The sequence below is a fragment of the Vulpes vulpes genome, chromosome X (genome assembly GCF_048418805.1).
Source record: "Vulpes vulpes isolate BD-2025 chromosome X, VulVul3, whole genome shotgun sequence".
In the NCBI taxonomy this organism is placed as follows: domain Eukaryota; kingdom Metazoa; phylum Chordata; class Mammalia; order Carnivora; family Canidae; genus Vulpes; species Vulpes vulpes.
In genome coordinates this window covers 99,774,509-99,790,041 of record NC_132796.1, presented here as the reverse complement: position 1 = coordinate 99,790,041, position 15,533 = coordinate 99,774,509, and the positions used below count along the sequence as shown (strand labels likewise).

At 42.4% G+C, this 15,533-nt stretch overlaps 1 protein-coding gene and 1 long non-coding RNA gene across 3 annotated transcripts in view; one reads left to right on the top strand and one right to left on the bottom strand.

The window, feature by feature from the left end:
• The window catches only part of STK26 (serine/threonine kinase 26), a 57,224-nt gene extending 44,077 nt beyond the window's left edge, over positions 1 to 13,147 (bottom strand). Inside the window, exons 1-2 of the mRNA XM_025983180.2 lie at positions 12,801 to 13,147; positions 12,548 to 12,698 (exon numbers count right to left, since the gene is read on the bottom strand). Of these exons, the coding sequence (XP_025838965.1) occupies positions 12,548 to 12,589 (42 nt within the window). The 5' untranslated portion in view covers positions 12,590 to 12,698; positions 12,801 to 13,147. The remainder of the gene's footprint in view (positions 1 to 12,547; positions 12,699 to 12,800) is intronic.
• The window catches only part of LOC112907864 (uncharacterized), a 324,991-nt gene continuing 321,700 nt past the window's right edge, over positions 12,243 to 15,533 (top strand). For both annotated transcript variants that reach the window (XR_011998235.1, XR_011998234.1), the window contains exon 1: positions 12,243 to 12,576. This is a non-coding gene — a long non-coding RNA (uncharacterized lncRNA). The remainder of the gene's footprint in view (positions 12,577 to 15,533) is intronic.

Below are 15,533 nucleotides of genomic sequence, written 5' to 3'. Positions count from 1 at the left end.
ATTTTCTTTAAAGATCTTATTTATTTATATGAAAGACAGAGTACAAGCAGGGGAGGGGCAGGGAGAGGGGAATAAGCATATTCCCCTCCCTGAGTGGGCAGGCAGTCCGATGTGAGGCTCAACCCCAGGACCCTGAAATTATGATCTGAGCCAAAGTCAGATGCTTAAATGACTGAGCCACTCAGGTGCCTCACCTATCTTCTAAAAATAGTTATGTGTAAAATTGATACCACTGATTAAAACCTCTGGCAAATGCTGAGTCTTATTTTCTTGAATAGAGTAAAAGTGTTCTCAAACGCAAAATATACTTTGTGCACAATACACATTGTGAGCACATATATACACCCTCTGTTGATTTTCTTCAACAAAAAGTTAATCACCACCCGGAATGGAAAAATGGGTCACAAGAGTAAATATCCTGGAAAAAGACAACTACCACATAAGAGGTATGACATTTAAGGTAAAAACAACAAATTTTTATACCCAAACAAATGGATTCCCTCAAGTGGGAGCAGGTTACCTCAGGGACCCAAGGAATTTATCCTCATGATAATCATTGTTTTAAACGTGTTCAGAGATACACTTCTGCACATGCTTTTGAACATGCTCATTGGGGGCAAATCTTTGATTCTGAAGGATTACTTTGGTTCTGTTGGTTTTGTGTTCATTTTAGAAATTGAAAAGTGATTTAGATCCAAGGCTGGTGAATGGGATGAGCAATCAAGTTTGCTCACATTGTTTGGTGTTAGCAAACTCATTAAGTAGGCCTTATTTGCTTCTCTTATTTTCAGTCCTAATCCTTTGTTTGAACTAAGCTCTGAGCTTTTCTACATGGTGCCTGTTGGCAAATGGGAATACATTAATCTGACAGGTACTGAGAGCATTGTAGAGAGCAAAGAAAGGCCATTTAGGAAATGATTTGATATTTCCTTAAGGATTCAGAAGTAACTTCCTCTCCCCTCCAGGAATTTACATATGTAAACACAAGTTGGCTTTGGACTGTCATGACCACAATGGGCATTTTTTGACATAATAGCAGCCCAGAGTTTTTAAGTCCAGCAGTTTTGGCAGAGGGCAGTAATAGGGTGAAAAAAAAGGGATTCTGAACAATAAACATTGATAGGATGCATCAAAATTCTTTAAAATGTCAATCTTTGAGGGGAAATATGGTCACTTACTGGCATTTAGGATACAGGCATTTTATTTCACGTCAGCCAAGTTGCATTTTCACAAATATAGGCATAAAGTGATTTTATGTTCTTGATAAACGTATTTGCATTTGAAGGTAAGACATTTACTGAGTTGTCAAATCTACCTGGATCAAAGGAAAACAGAAGTGATGGGTGATGGTGAGATTTTGGAAGTTATAGAACATCCAACACAAAGTTGGATTCAGCTTCTCCCATCATGTTGCTCTCCTTTCCATATCAAATTACTCACCAAGGTCTGTTAATCTTTCTTGAGTGGTGCTCAGAGTGGTCCCCAGATCAGCAGAGCAACTAGGAACTCATTAGAAATACAAGTACACAGGCCCCAGTGCAGACCTACTGAATCAGAAATTCTGGATACGGGGCCTGGCTGTCTAATAAACCCTCCAGGTAGTTCAAGTTGGACCATCACTGTCCTAAATCAAACCCTTGTAAACGAAAGCCTGGGCTATTGCAATATCTGCTTATTATATGCAGCCTTCCCCTTCTTCCACCCATCCTTTTTGGGTTGGAAACTTAATGCAACTTTCCAAAAATGAAGAACCAAACAGAATAAGCACTGCTTTCATCAGTTCAGTTTCTTGCTGAAAAGTCCTTGTTGTAGATTGAGTTAAAAAACAAAACAAGGGCAGCCAGGGTGGCTCAGCGGTTTAGCGCCACCTTCAGTCCAGGGCATGATCCTGGAGACCCGGGATCGAGTCCCATGTTGGGCTCCTTGCATGGGGCCTGCTTCTCCCTCTGCCTGTCTCTCTGCCTTTCTCTCTCTCTCTCTCTCTCTCTCTCTGTGTCTCTCATGAATAAATAAATCGAAAATATTAAAAACAACAACAACAAAAAACAATAACTGTTTCAGCCTGGCATTCAAGGCCTTTCATAATTTGCCCCTAAGAGTTCTTGACAGTGAGCACCTACCGCAAACCTCTGTTGCAGAGGGAAGCTCGTGCATATCCCTCTGTACCTTTTTTCCCTCGCATGTCTCCAGTTTTTCCTCTAAATGACTGTTCCCTTCCTTTGTCTGGTCTTCCGTAGAATGCTCCTATGCCAGTTTCTATCTCATTGGGGATTCCTTGCCCCTGCTCTGCATTGTTAGATTTCTAAATGTGTAGGTGTCTTCATACTTCAGGTACAGCAAAAACTTCCTGCGGTCATAGACTTTTTCTTTACAGGTTTTGTACCCAGAGAGGCTTCAAGCACCATGTCCTATACAAAGTCGGCCTTCCAAACTTCTCTGCTGCTCATTTTTGAGCTTCAATCACACCCAGTTGTTTCATGACAACTCAGGGTGTAAAAACATCATATCTGGATTGCCAGTGTCCAACTTGGAAGAGTCCACTCTGCTCCCATTTACTGGCGACGCTCGGAGTTAAGTTCAAACAAAGGACTTGAACAGAAACTAGAGAAGCAAATAGGACACTAATTAATGAGTTTGCTAACTGTTCTTCCGGTGGGGTCCGGTGGGGTCCATGGCACTTTAAAAGCATACATTTGAAAAATGTTTCTTTCCCTGAGGCTGCCAAACACACTGACTGTAGTCTCCTTAACCACAAGAGGTCAAAGTTCTACTTTCTGTCACCATCCTTAGTAACACGTGTGCATGCTTTGCTGATTGGTTTCTTTTGTGTTTCCGCTTAGAGGGAGGGCAGGCAGCATGAAATTGAGACCAGGGAGTCAAGAAACTTTCCCAGGTCTAGTGGGGAGCAATACTGACAAGGTAGAGGCTTTGCGAAGAAATAATGACTTTATGTTTTCTGTCGGCTCAGCTTCCCCCAATTTTCTTGCATTTATAAAGACAACTTTGGCCCCACCTGATGATCTATGTCATCTATCCCTTCCCTGTCACCACTGCTGTGTTATTTATACTGTACTGCATCAAGCAGTGAAGTCCTAGCTTAATTTAATGCACTGTAAGGTGATATGTTGAAAAGCCAAAGGTTTAATGGAAAGCTGGGGGGAGGGGGTAAAAAGGCACTAACAGAGCAACTCAAAAATGCATTTTCAAAGAAAAATCTGGATGCTCCTCGATGTCCTTCAAGAATTTCCTCCACCTGCCAAAAATTCACGCCTAGGATTGTGTTACCAGGCACTTCTGAAACCTGGTAGAGTAATTCACTAGAATGCTTAGAAATTTCCTAACATAACTAGTGTGGTATGGATTTCAAATCCAGTAAAACTTTAAGTTGATACTGGTAAACTGTTTCTATAATTCAAAGCACTGTTATTCTTCAACTAGACACTCTACTCTTCTGTAAGGAACAACCTGAAAAATCCAATGGTGGTTGACTTGAACCCTGCTTTTCTCTGTCTGTTGCATTTTTAATTGATAGGGGTTTACAGATTTCTTTTCTCTCCTTATTTCTTAAACATGTGAAAGGAGGAGCGAGTAGAAAAGTACCACAAAGAATACACAATCTGTTGCCAGGATCACAAAGAATAATTGAAAAGTTTTTCTGTAAAACGTTTTTGGTGAGAAAAAGACAAAAACATAATGCCTTCCATTTCCTTAGCAGCACATTTTCGAAGTGACTTGACCAAAGAGGAGAAAAGTAGCCACTTAAAAAAAACAGTATTTTCAACTCTTTCACCTAAAGCTGTATACAATTTTGCTTACTCTCATTCTCAGGAAGTATGAACCATAATTCTGTTCCAACTTTGTTAGAAGAGCTGAAGCTATGCCATACAATGACTAATCTGATATATTAGGACACGGATCATTCTAATCCATGATGGTGTGATAAATGAAGGAAAAGAAAGGCCAGCAGGGTGCAGTCAGGGAAATGCTGGAACAAGTCCAGAACAGGCTCCATCCTCAGGTAAATGCTGGTGACAGGTGGTGGGAAGAGATAGGCAAGAATAGAGAAGAATGGGATCAGCTGTGCACTAGGTTTCTTGGCTTCTCTAAATGGGCATGTCAGGTGAACCACCTGAATCCCATGGGATTTGGGGGGAGTGACATCAAAGAGGATGATGGGTAGAGTTGGCTAGCAAGGTGTTTTAAAATTCTATGTCTCTCATGAATAAATAAATATTTAAAAGAAATAAAATCCAAATGCAAAGGCATTTTCCTATTGGATAGTTCTTCCTAGTTCATAGGACTGTTGGGAGAAATTAGTCAATATCTTTCAAAATTGTTTGATTTCACAAGTATTAATTCAAAGATGTGGTCCCTCCCTACCATGTAACACCTTAGTCTAAAATGGCAGATGACAAAATGAGAAATGTACATAAAATGGACTAAAATTTTTAGTTGTGCCTATTTTATTAATTTTTCTTCTCTTATTTTTAAAAAAATATTTTATTTATTCATTTGACAGAAAGAGAGAGCACACGAGAGTGCATAAGCAAGTAGACAGAGGGAGAGGGAGAAGCAGACTCCCTGCCTACTAGGGAGCCTGACATAGGATCCTGGGATCACAATCCAAGCCAAAGGCAGATGCTTAACCAACTGAGCCACCCAGGCACCCCTACTGTTTTTCTCTTAAAAATGAGTTACCTCATGGCATTCTTCCAGAGATACTGTTTTATATGTTCCTGTGGTGGAAATTATTTGGGTCTTAATGACAAGAAATGTGAAGGAGTTTGTTGTTAATTTTGTTCTCTTAATTCCATTTTCTAGCAACAAATAGAATGAGTAAAACCACCACTTGTTCAGAAGACACAATTCAGTCAAAAACAATTATCAAGATGTCTAAAGTTCCACTACTGGATTTCCTTTTTTAATTTTCTAGGCATTATTCCCTGTAAAATGTGAACATCTATGGGAGAGGTCACTCACTGAGCCATTAATCAAAAACACCTTAATATGAATGAAATATATCAGATTCTTTCTAATGTAACAACTGGGACAGAGAAGTAAAAATTTGTTTGGATTTTTGGTGGGTGGGGTAGGGATGGGAACAGAGGGAGGGGAAGGGATAAGAGGTTATTTCTCACAAAGACACAAATTTGTCTGAAATAAGCCCTAGTGAAATGCTAATCAAAACCACAATGAGATACCACCTCACACCAGTGAGAATGGAGAAAATTAACAAGACAGGAAACAACAAATGTTGGAGAGGATGTGGAGAAAGGGGAACCCTCTTGCACTGTTGGTGGGAATGTGAACTGGTATAGCCACTCTGGAAAACAGTGTGGAGGTTTCTCAAAAAGCTTAAAATAGAGCTACCCTGCGACCCAGCAATTGCACTGCTGGGGATTTACCCCAAAGATAAAGACTCAGTGAAACGCTGAGACATCTGTACCCCAATGTTCATAGCAGCAATGTCCACAATAGTCAAACTGTGGAAGGAGCCACGATGTCCTTCAACAGATGAGTAGATAAAGAAGATGTGGTCTAGGGATCCCTGGGTGGCGCAGCGGTTTAGCGCCTGCCTTTGGCCCAGGGCGCGAGGGATCGAATCCCATGTCGGGCTCCCGGTGCATGGAGCCTGCTTCTCCCTCTGCCTATGTTTCTGCCTCTCTCTCTCTCTCTCTCTCTCTCTCTCTCTCTCTGTGTGACTATCATAAATAAATAAAAATTAAAAAAAAAGATGTGGTCTATATATACAATGGAATATTACTCAGCCATCAGAAAGGACGAATACCCACCATTTGCTTCGACGTGGATTGAACTAGAGGGTATTATTATGAGTGAAATAAGTCAACTGGAGAAGGACAATTATCATATGGTTTCACTCATATGTGGAATATAAGAAATAGTGAAAGGGATTATAAGGGAAAGGAGGGGAATTGAGTGGGAAAAATTAGAGAGGGAGACAAACCATGAGAGACTCCTAACTCTGGGAAACAAAGGGTTGTGGAAGGGGAGGTGGGCAGGGGGTTGGGGTAACTGGGTGATGGGCACTGAGGAGGGCACTTGATGGGATGAGCGCTGGGTGTTATACTATATGTTCGCAAATCGAACGTAAATAAAAACAAATGGAAAAAAATGAAATAAGCCCTACTTAATAGGAAAGAAATGAATCTCCTTTATTTCTCAAATGCCCTGGAAGGTAAGAAAAGAAGAGCTTCCTTCTGTGAACAGCTGATTAGTTATAAGTATATATTGTTAGACATGTTACATAAAATGCATTACAATAATTTTAGTGAGTATAAAGAGTCTACATTGTGCACACATAAATCAGTTTTCATGATCTGTAAGAATTCAAGCATTACACAATGTATTTAAAGAAACAGAATGGAAAAAAGTTAGAAGTCTAGTCAATATGGGACTCATTAGCCAACACTTTTACATATAATTCATGTCTAATGGTATAAGAAAAAGTAAAATACATGCCTGCCTTCAAACCTGCCTTCAAGAAATTTACAACCTAGTTTGGAAGACAAGTACGTTAGAGAAAATCTAAGGCAGTGAATGAATCAAGGACTGGACTGTCTACTACTGACAAAAGATATAATAGATGCTTGGAAATATGAGAGATTTCTGTAGCTTGGAACACACAGGGAAAGTTCACGAAGAAAGTAAGTTTGCAGACCTTGAAAATCAGGTAGGATCTGGTCAGTCAGTGATTGCTAAATTGTAACTGGCATGGTAGAACGAAAGGGATTTCTTGCCAGGAAATAGTGATAATGAAAAGTTTGCATCTGTAGACCGGAACCAGATAACAGAAAAGTCTGGAAAGCTGAACAGAGGACTTTGGGTATGGTACTAGTGGTGTGGGGAAGAGGAGAGGAAGACAGGATTTTAATAGAAAAATGTGGGTTATCAAGTAGGAAAGAGATGAGACAATGAGAATGTTTTCATGGGATTAGCTTAGCATTGTTTTGCAGGATGAACTGCCCATACGCATCATAACACCTTTTATAAAGGGGCTCGAAATATACTCCACAGATGATGGTTAATTCATCCTAATAACATCTCATTGAAGCAAAGGAAATGCAGCTTTTATTACTCCCCATTTTGTAGATGATTTGCTCAAGGTCACTGAATAAATGAAAGGCAGAATAAAAAACCACAGTATCATGATGTTCATCAGTTCCTAAGTACCGGCTAAATTATGTTCTCTCATTTTCTATGACTTAAGCAAGGGAGGCACATGATAGACCTTTGTCCTCAAGTGCCAATTCCAGACCCTCATTAATGTTCAAGGCACACGTCCTACCATGCCCAATTCCTGTTTACTCTCCCTATAGCCCCTAGTCCTCTCACCCCACACCTTTCAACTACCTCCAACTCTCCCAGCTAACAATTGTTTTTGATTATTCTGTTCCATTTGTTCTTCTGCCATTATCATTAGCATATTAGCATATTCAACATCTCTGTATCAACCACTCACCAATAAGGACGATGATTGTTCAGGTTTATCAATGCAAGGCAATGCTTTCAAACCTCTCTCCACCTCAAACTGCAAAGCTCAAATTACACCTCCTGAAGGTGTAAGAGAGGTAAGAACTCTCTACATGCTAGATTGTGGCACCAAACTGAGTTTCCTCTCCAATTTTTTTTCATGGTCAGAGTTAGTTAAAGGACTCCCCCCAGTTAACTCGTTCTTGGTGCTGACACATTTTCTTATCCTCCCGTGCACCTTGAAGTCTCCTTTCTTTTTCTTACTAGCTAATTCTCCACTTTTACTCCCTGTCTCATGAGGGCCCACACCTCCACATGGTCTCTCTTGGCATTAGGAACTTCTCCTTTCTTGGTGGCTCCTTTTCAGTATAGTAAATGCTCAGTTAACGTCTGATGAATGACTCAAGCTCCGGATCTCTATCTTCAAATATTTTTTGGACATTTTAAAAAAAGATTTATTTATTTATTTTAGATAGAGCTCAAGGCAGGGCTCAATCCCAGGACCCTGAGATTATAACCTGAGCTGAAATTAAGAGTTGGCCACTTAACTAACTGAACTACCAAGGTGGCCCCCTGGACACTTTTTAAAACAGCCTTACTGAAGCATATTAATATACCAAAAAAATTGCACATTTTTCATGCATATTTGATGTGTTTGGACATACACGTGCACCTATGAAATCATCACCACAATCAAGTTAATAGACTACTTTTCTACATTTTTGCTTCATCATTTCATTGTTACCTCACACTTCACAATTCTAGAACAGAAATTATTAGCTTCCTACCAGATCTGGCTCTTCCCCCCAATTTTCCAATTTCTTTCATATGTACCACAAATGTCTACTTCCCCATAATTCAACATCACAAAGCCTCTGATTCCTCCTTCTGTAATTAGCTAATTATTAAGTGTGGTGGTCATATTTTTTTCTTCACAGTACTGGGCATATGGAAAGCAATCAGTCAATGCAAGGTCCACTGCCTCTGTCCAGATATGATTATCCCATTGAAATAGCCTTCTGAGATCCATCTGCCTCAAGACTCTTAATCCTCCTGGTCGTCTGTTCATCCAATCTTGAGATTTCTCTTCATATATATAACTTTGTTCATTGAGCCTCTTTTACTCAGAAATGTTTTATGGCTAGTCCAAAGGCCAAAGTCCTTCCTTAGCATTCAAGAACCACCATAATCAGGACCAATCATGTTTTCCAATCTTACCCCTTATTATTTTTCAGAGGAATTCATCATAATCCAAATGATTTTCATCTCACACTCAAAGACTGTGGGTGCATGCACACTTGTGGGGGGTGTGCCTTTCCCTGTCTACATGCCTTTGCTCAGGGTACATTCCTGCTTGGAAATGCCCTTCCCAATATGGACCCCAATAATCCTTAGCAGTTTACCTTCTGTAAGCCTTCAACTCCTCCAGTCAAAAACTTCTATTCTAGAACAAGTCTTACAGATTTGTGCATTATTTTATATTTCATGTACTAGATTTAATTCCCCAACATTTTAAGACCTTCAAGGGCTAGAGATCATTTAGTATACTTCTTTATCCTTCCCAGAATCCAATAACTAGGTCCACCAATGTAAGGCAATGTTTTTCCATCTCTTTAGATAAAAATCTTCAATGAATTGTTCATTAATTCTTGAACTTCATTTCCATTTCACATCTAAAACAACAACCACTTAAAAACTATATCACCTAGGGGTGCCTGGGTGGCTCAGTGGTTGAGCATCTGACTCATGATCTCAGCTGAGGTCTTGAACTCACTGACCTTGAGATCAAGACCCACACTGGGCTCCATGCTGGGCATGGAGACTACTTAAAACAAAAAACAACTCCCCCAAACTAAAACCAAAACCCAAAACTGTACCACCTTTATCATACTTAAGGATATATGAAAGCTACTTTTTAAATTCTTTAATAGAAACCTAAAAAAAAACTTTCACAAAAAAGATAACAAAGCATTACATAATACCATAATATCACATTAGTACTCCAATTCAACATTTAACTTTCTTCTCACATCTTCATTTTATGAAAGATTAAACCAGTTTAGAATACTTGTCTTAATAAATTCTAATGAAGGTTCTAAGGGAAAATATCTTAAGCTTAAGCATAACTTATAACTAAAAACTTCAAAGAAAACAGTATGTTTTAAATCATTAAAGTGTAAATATTTGAGTAGAAAGAAACAGGTTTATTGGTTTATTTTTTTTAAGTTGTGCTTTAAATATTTTTCAAGAGTGTAGCTCCTCGTATGGAAAATTCCTTTAGGTATACACTAACAAAGTAAACACAAATAAAGTACAAAACAAATTCATACCCTCAACATTTGATGTACTAGTGCAAAAATGTTTATTACAATATTAAGAAATATCAACAACACGAGTTGGAATAACTAATTCATAAGGAAGAGTTTGAACTGGACCAAATCCTGGGTTTTCTTTCGTCACTCCAAGTTTCTTTTCTATTTTAAACTAGTGGCAACAGAAATTTCTTTGTTCGAAAGTCAGGAATGCTTGAAGTCTTAAGTGATAGAACAGGTAGCTCGACTTCTACTTCATGTCTTTCCTCAGGGGGAGAAAAACACTGTGGATAAAGTAATTTTGTTTTTATTTCTGGAAAAATCATTTTTTCCATCAATCTTCATAATTCTCTCAAATAAACTGTTAAAAAGTTATAGGCCAGTCAACCACTTCACCCTGATTTGTGGAAATACTATACATTAATTTCAAGAACACATGGCTAACTCGAGTTTTCTTACTACTCTAAGGGTTTAAAAGTTGCTCCTAACACTCGAACAAAAGTTGAGGAGAATTTTACAAGCTCATATATTCCTGCATCTCATTTGCAATATTTTTGAACAAAAGAATAGTAAAAGTAGTCTAGTCTCAAGAGTCACACTGCATGCCATCAAATTTATTTTTAAGGTACTGTGCAATTTTAACTGTGGAAAGCTTTGTGTTGCATCAAATGCTTAAGAACCACACCTACAAATAAAATGGAAATAAACAGTTAAGAATTTACCATTTCATTAAGATGGAGAAAGTGACAAGTATCCCTCTCTTCTTTGCTTATATGGAGAGGACTGTCCTCCCCAAATTATGTGGGACTAAGTAACCACAATTTTGGGAAGGCATACAATGAGAGGCAGAAGTTGTAAATTAAGATGTGATTCACATTCTAAATTACGTTAATGAAGATTTTAAAATTCAAGAGATAGGGAACTCCAATAATTAAAGCAGGGAGCAATAAGAAATAGTGAATGACAAGGAGGTCCTAAACCCTATAAATCAAATAAAGACAAATGAAATAAAGACCAGAAACCATTTTCTTCCCAGCACAGAGTTCCCCAGAGTCACAAACTTGATGAACAGGAGGCACGCTCTCTGCTGACGCATGCACACACAATGGAGACAGAAGCATGGAGACCCTCAGAGACAAACTTTCCATCTGTATCGTTCTACTCCCAGGAGAATGGAAAGAAGAGCAAGGTGAGAAGTATTTCACACTTCTTCCACATCAGACAGAGCAAAATTGGAGTTAGTACTGCAAACTACTAATCTCTTGCTACACAATCAAAGGCAGACTGAAATGAATGGGTTGTGGGGCTGGTGGATGGGGGAATGAGTGAGGGAGGGAAGGGGTTGGTCTGAGAAAAAAGTTTAAGGCATTTTGTAAAGCCTGAATGGATTAATCTTTTAAAAACCCCGAATATTTCTCATTTCCCTTTTTCTTTCTCTCTCTCTCTCTCTGCTTTTTATTAAATACAAACCGACTTCCTGGGACTCAATACAGACTTGCCCTATATTCAGCTAAAAGGCCTGGTGCTTAGTACACACAGGAGTCCTAGGATTGATATATGTCCCACACAAATGGTCCTTTTGTGGGAAAGTATTTTTAAAATTACTTTTTGTGACCATGCATAAAACATGACCAGTCGGTAAAAAAAAAAAAAAAAAAAAAAGGATGAATTCCATGCATCAATTAGTATATTGAGGCCCCAATCCACAGCGTTTTACTAAAAACATAAGCTATTTACAGCTCTAAACGTTTTTTCTGAACTTGAAAAAAATCTGCTTTACATTTTTAGAAGCTAATGAGGGACTGAGTGAGTCTTTGGTGTTTCTAGTTTTTCATCTGCTCATAAATGGGTTGTTTAGGCTATCTAGGAAAGGAAAAAAAGTGAACGGTTAAAAGTTAGTAGACCTGGATAACATTTAGCAGATAGCTTGAAATGCACCGCTTTAAATACGTTAACTGCGTAAAAAGTGTAGGGACATCGCTTATTTCTTCCTGAATAAAATGAAAATGTAATGGGGGGGGTGGGTAAATCTCAAGTTAGAAGATGGGTCTTAAGCAGTAGTCCCTTGTCCAGGACAAAAAGCTTCCTCTAACCACATGGAAGAGTTGTCTTATGGGAAAGGCAGGGGGAGGGGGCTGGGGAGTCATCACCTCAGCCATTCAGACGAAGGACCCAGCATTTCTCAAGCCACACTATGGGATGGGCCAGGTGGGGGAGCGAGACAGAACTTCGCCCTTAAGAAGCAACACCGAAAAGAAGCCACCTCGCTCTTCGTACTACGCACACAGGAAGAGCCCAATTCAACGCCGCCGCCACCGACACCCCCTTGTCTTGCTCCAACCCAACTTGCGTGTGTGCGGGGGGGCGGCGCACGACTTGCTTTTTACCCCACAAATTCGAGACACCTCCATCTCTCTCAAGTTAAGACCTTCCACCTCCAGTCCCCAGGCGGACCACGCTCCGCAGGCGCAGGTGTCTGGATCCGGCCTATTTTTATGCTCCCCCGCCGCCCGCGCCACCCCCCCCCCGCACCGCGCCGCGCGCCGGGTCCCTCCCCGCGCAATGCACCAGCTATAGCCTAAACGCCGCCGGAAAACGCTTCGAGCCCGACTCCCGGGGTCACCTGGCCCCAGCGCCCGGCCCTGCCTTCAGGGGAGTCCCGGGGCCGCCTCTGGTCACCGGGGACCGCGCACCGGGCTCTGGGGCAGTCACGTGGTCGGCGGAGGCGGCCTGGGCTTCCTCACCTGCATCCCGGGAACTTGGACAGCCACCGGTGAGTGGGCCATGAAGGCGAAGGCTGCTCTGCACTGCTCCTGCGGCGGTGGCGCCTTGGGCTCGGACTGGCTCCTCCTCCGGGGGTAGCTCGGCGGCCCTCCCAGGCTTTTCGACCGGGGCCTGGAAGGACACACAGAAGTGGGGTGACTGAGCTGGTGGCGCGTCGCCCCGGGCTGGGGGTTGTGGGCGGCTGGCGGCGCGGCTGCCTGGGACTCAGTCTACCTTTCTGGCGCCCGCCCGCCGCTGTTGCCGCCGCCGCCGCCGCCGCTCCTCCTCCCGAACGCGGGGCGCACCGTGTGGCGGTAGCCGGGACCTGGGCTCGAGTGATGCCGCTCCTCGGCGCCTCGCCGCTTTAGGAAGAGGAGGTGGAGGCGCCCCAGCAACCCGCCCGCCCGCTGGGCCCGGGAGGCGGTTGGGGGCGGTTCCGCCGTTGGCCCTGCCTCCGCCCTGCCGCCGGGCGGTGTCAGGAGCGCCGTAGCCCCTCGCGGCGCAGGGCTGTGGCTGGGTCGGCGAGGGGGCGGACTCCCTCCGCACGCGGAGAGGAGAAGCCGGGGGCTGGGGGGCCCGGCACTGGGCCCGGCCAGGGGAGGGAATGGAGGCGTCTCGGTGACCTGGGGGTTAGAGTGCGTCCCCGACGCGGCCACGTCGCCGACAGGCGGACGGACGTTCGAAGCTTCACAGACCACTTGAGTTGAAACTTGGGGAGTGTTGGAAGTGCCTGTCGGCTCCCCGATCTAGTCGAGGGTGCGGCCACAGAGAGCCGCCAAGTTGGTGGACCCTCTATTCATTCCCGGGGTCTTGGGCTCTCCAGGCTGGGGCCGAGCCTCTGGGCAGACGCGTAGCCGCTCGCCTGCTTTCCGGATTCCCCGCCCCCCAGACGTACTTCAGGTGACTTGAACCTGAGGCTACCCTGCCTCTTGGGTTGTCGGTTGGAGGGCTGCCAAACTGGGGCTTCTCGTCCCAAGTTTGCACGTGGAAGAGGGGGGGGGGAGAAATTGGAAAACAGATATTACATCAGAAAAATGAGTGAGGATGATAGAGGCATAGAAAATGAGACCAGCTCTTTAGTAGTACGCCTTAATGAACTTGGTATACGGCATACGCAATAGTGGTTTTAGCAATTCCCTACCTTTGTTCCCTCTTAAGTTCTGCTCCAGCAGGGGGACAGTTCCTTTTGAGAATACCCTAAAGATAACAAGTCACAATGATAATAGTAACAATTACAGAAATCTCATCATGAAGGCACCTGTGGGGACCAGCGGGGGTTAATTACATTTAAAAATGTCATATCCAAGTGCCACTTTAAGATGAGGATGAAGTTCCTTACATTGCAAGTTGTTATAGGTCTGGACCTAACACAGGGTTGGGACTCTAGTAGACACTCATTAAAGTTTCTTCTGTTTCTTTTGTTGCCTTTGAATCTTTCTCAAAAGACAGCATTTTAGTGTTATAAACATAATTATTCTTAATGGGTGCCATTTTCTTTGTGCCAGGGACTGCAAAGTGCTAGATATGTGTTACGTGATTGACTCTTTACAAAGACCCTCTGAAGTCGCCCATATTGCCCCCCCCATCTTACAAGTGATGAAAAAGACTCTATGGGATTAAACAATTTGACCCAAATATCACACAATTAAGAAGTGGTAGAGCTGGGAATCCAAACCCAAGTCCCTCTAACTCCTAAGATCTACTCTCTTAGCAACTGTCAATTATACAATATAGTATTGTTAAATATTGTCACTAGGTTATACATTACATCCCCAGAACTTACACATCTTACAACTGAAAGTTTATAATCTTTGACCACCTTCACCTATGTCCCCTCTCACTTGCCCCTGGCAACCACCAGTTCTACTCTCTGTTTCTATAAGTTTGGTATTTTTTAGATCATACAGTATTTAGTCTCTCTCTGCTTTCCCTTAAAATAATGCCCTCAACATCCATCCACATTGTCACAAATGGCAGGATTTCCTTTATCATGGTTGAATAATATTCCATCACATTTCATTATCCATTCAGATTATAAAGGATATAATTGCATATCCTTACTCCTACTTCCCATATCCAGGCCCTCACAACTTCTAACCTGATGATAGGCCCCAATCCAATATCAATTTCCCACCAGCCCATCTGACACTTAATAATACCAGCCTGGCCAGAAACCTGCAGTGCCACCTAAACTTTAATGCCCTTAGAAGTTCCCTAGGATTCTTGGGACACCTGGGTGGCTCAGTTGGTTAAGCATCTGCCTTCGGCTCTCGTCAGAATCTCAGGGTCTTGAGATCCAGCCCCTGCATCCTTCGTCCTGCTCCATGTTCAGCAGGGAGTGTGCTTTCCCCTTCCCTCCACCCCTCCCCCTTGCTTGTGCACTCTTTCTCTCTCTCAAATAAATAAATAAAATCTTTAACAAAAAAATGTTCCCTAGGATTGTTTTTATTTTTTTTTTAATTTTTTTTTTAATTTTTTATTTATTTATGATAGTCACAGAGAGAGAGAGAGGCAGAAACACAGGCGGAGGGAGAAGCAGGCTCCATGCACCGGGAGCCTGATGTGGGATTCGATCCCGGGTCTCCAGGATCGCGCCCTGGGCCAAAGGCAGGCGCCAAACCGCTGCGCCACCCAGGGATCCCTAGGATTGTTTTTAAAGTGCAGAGTTTGATTTAGCAAGTCTGGAATGGGCCCAAGATTCCGCACTGCTAAGTTTCCCAGGTGGTGGCAATACTGGTGATTCTCAGACTTTGAGTAGCAAGGGATTTAGAAATCTCAAGTCCCAGCCCCACTGAATTTTCCTCATTGCTCCCAATCCTCCTTCGATACTCCTCCTCTTGCATGTTGGTGGAAGTAGTGCTCAACATTGTAGTTCTTTCTTCTTATTTCATGGGTTTCATTTGTTTGGTCTGCCTAACAAGATGATTAATTCCTTGATGCCAGAGATCCAGCTTCTCTTCCCTAGGA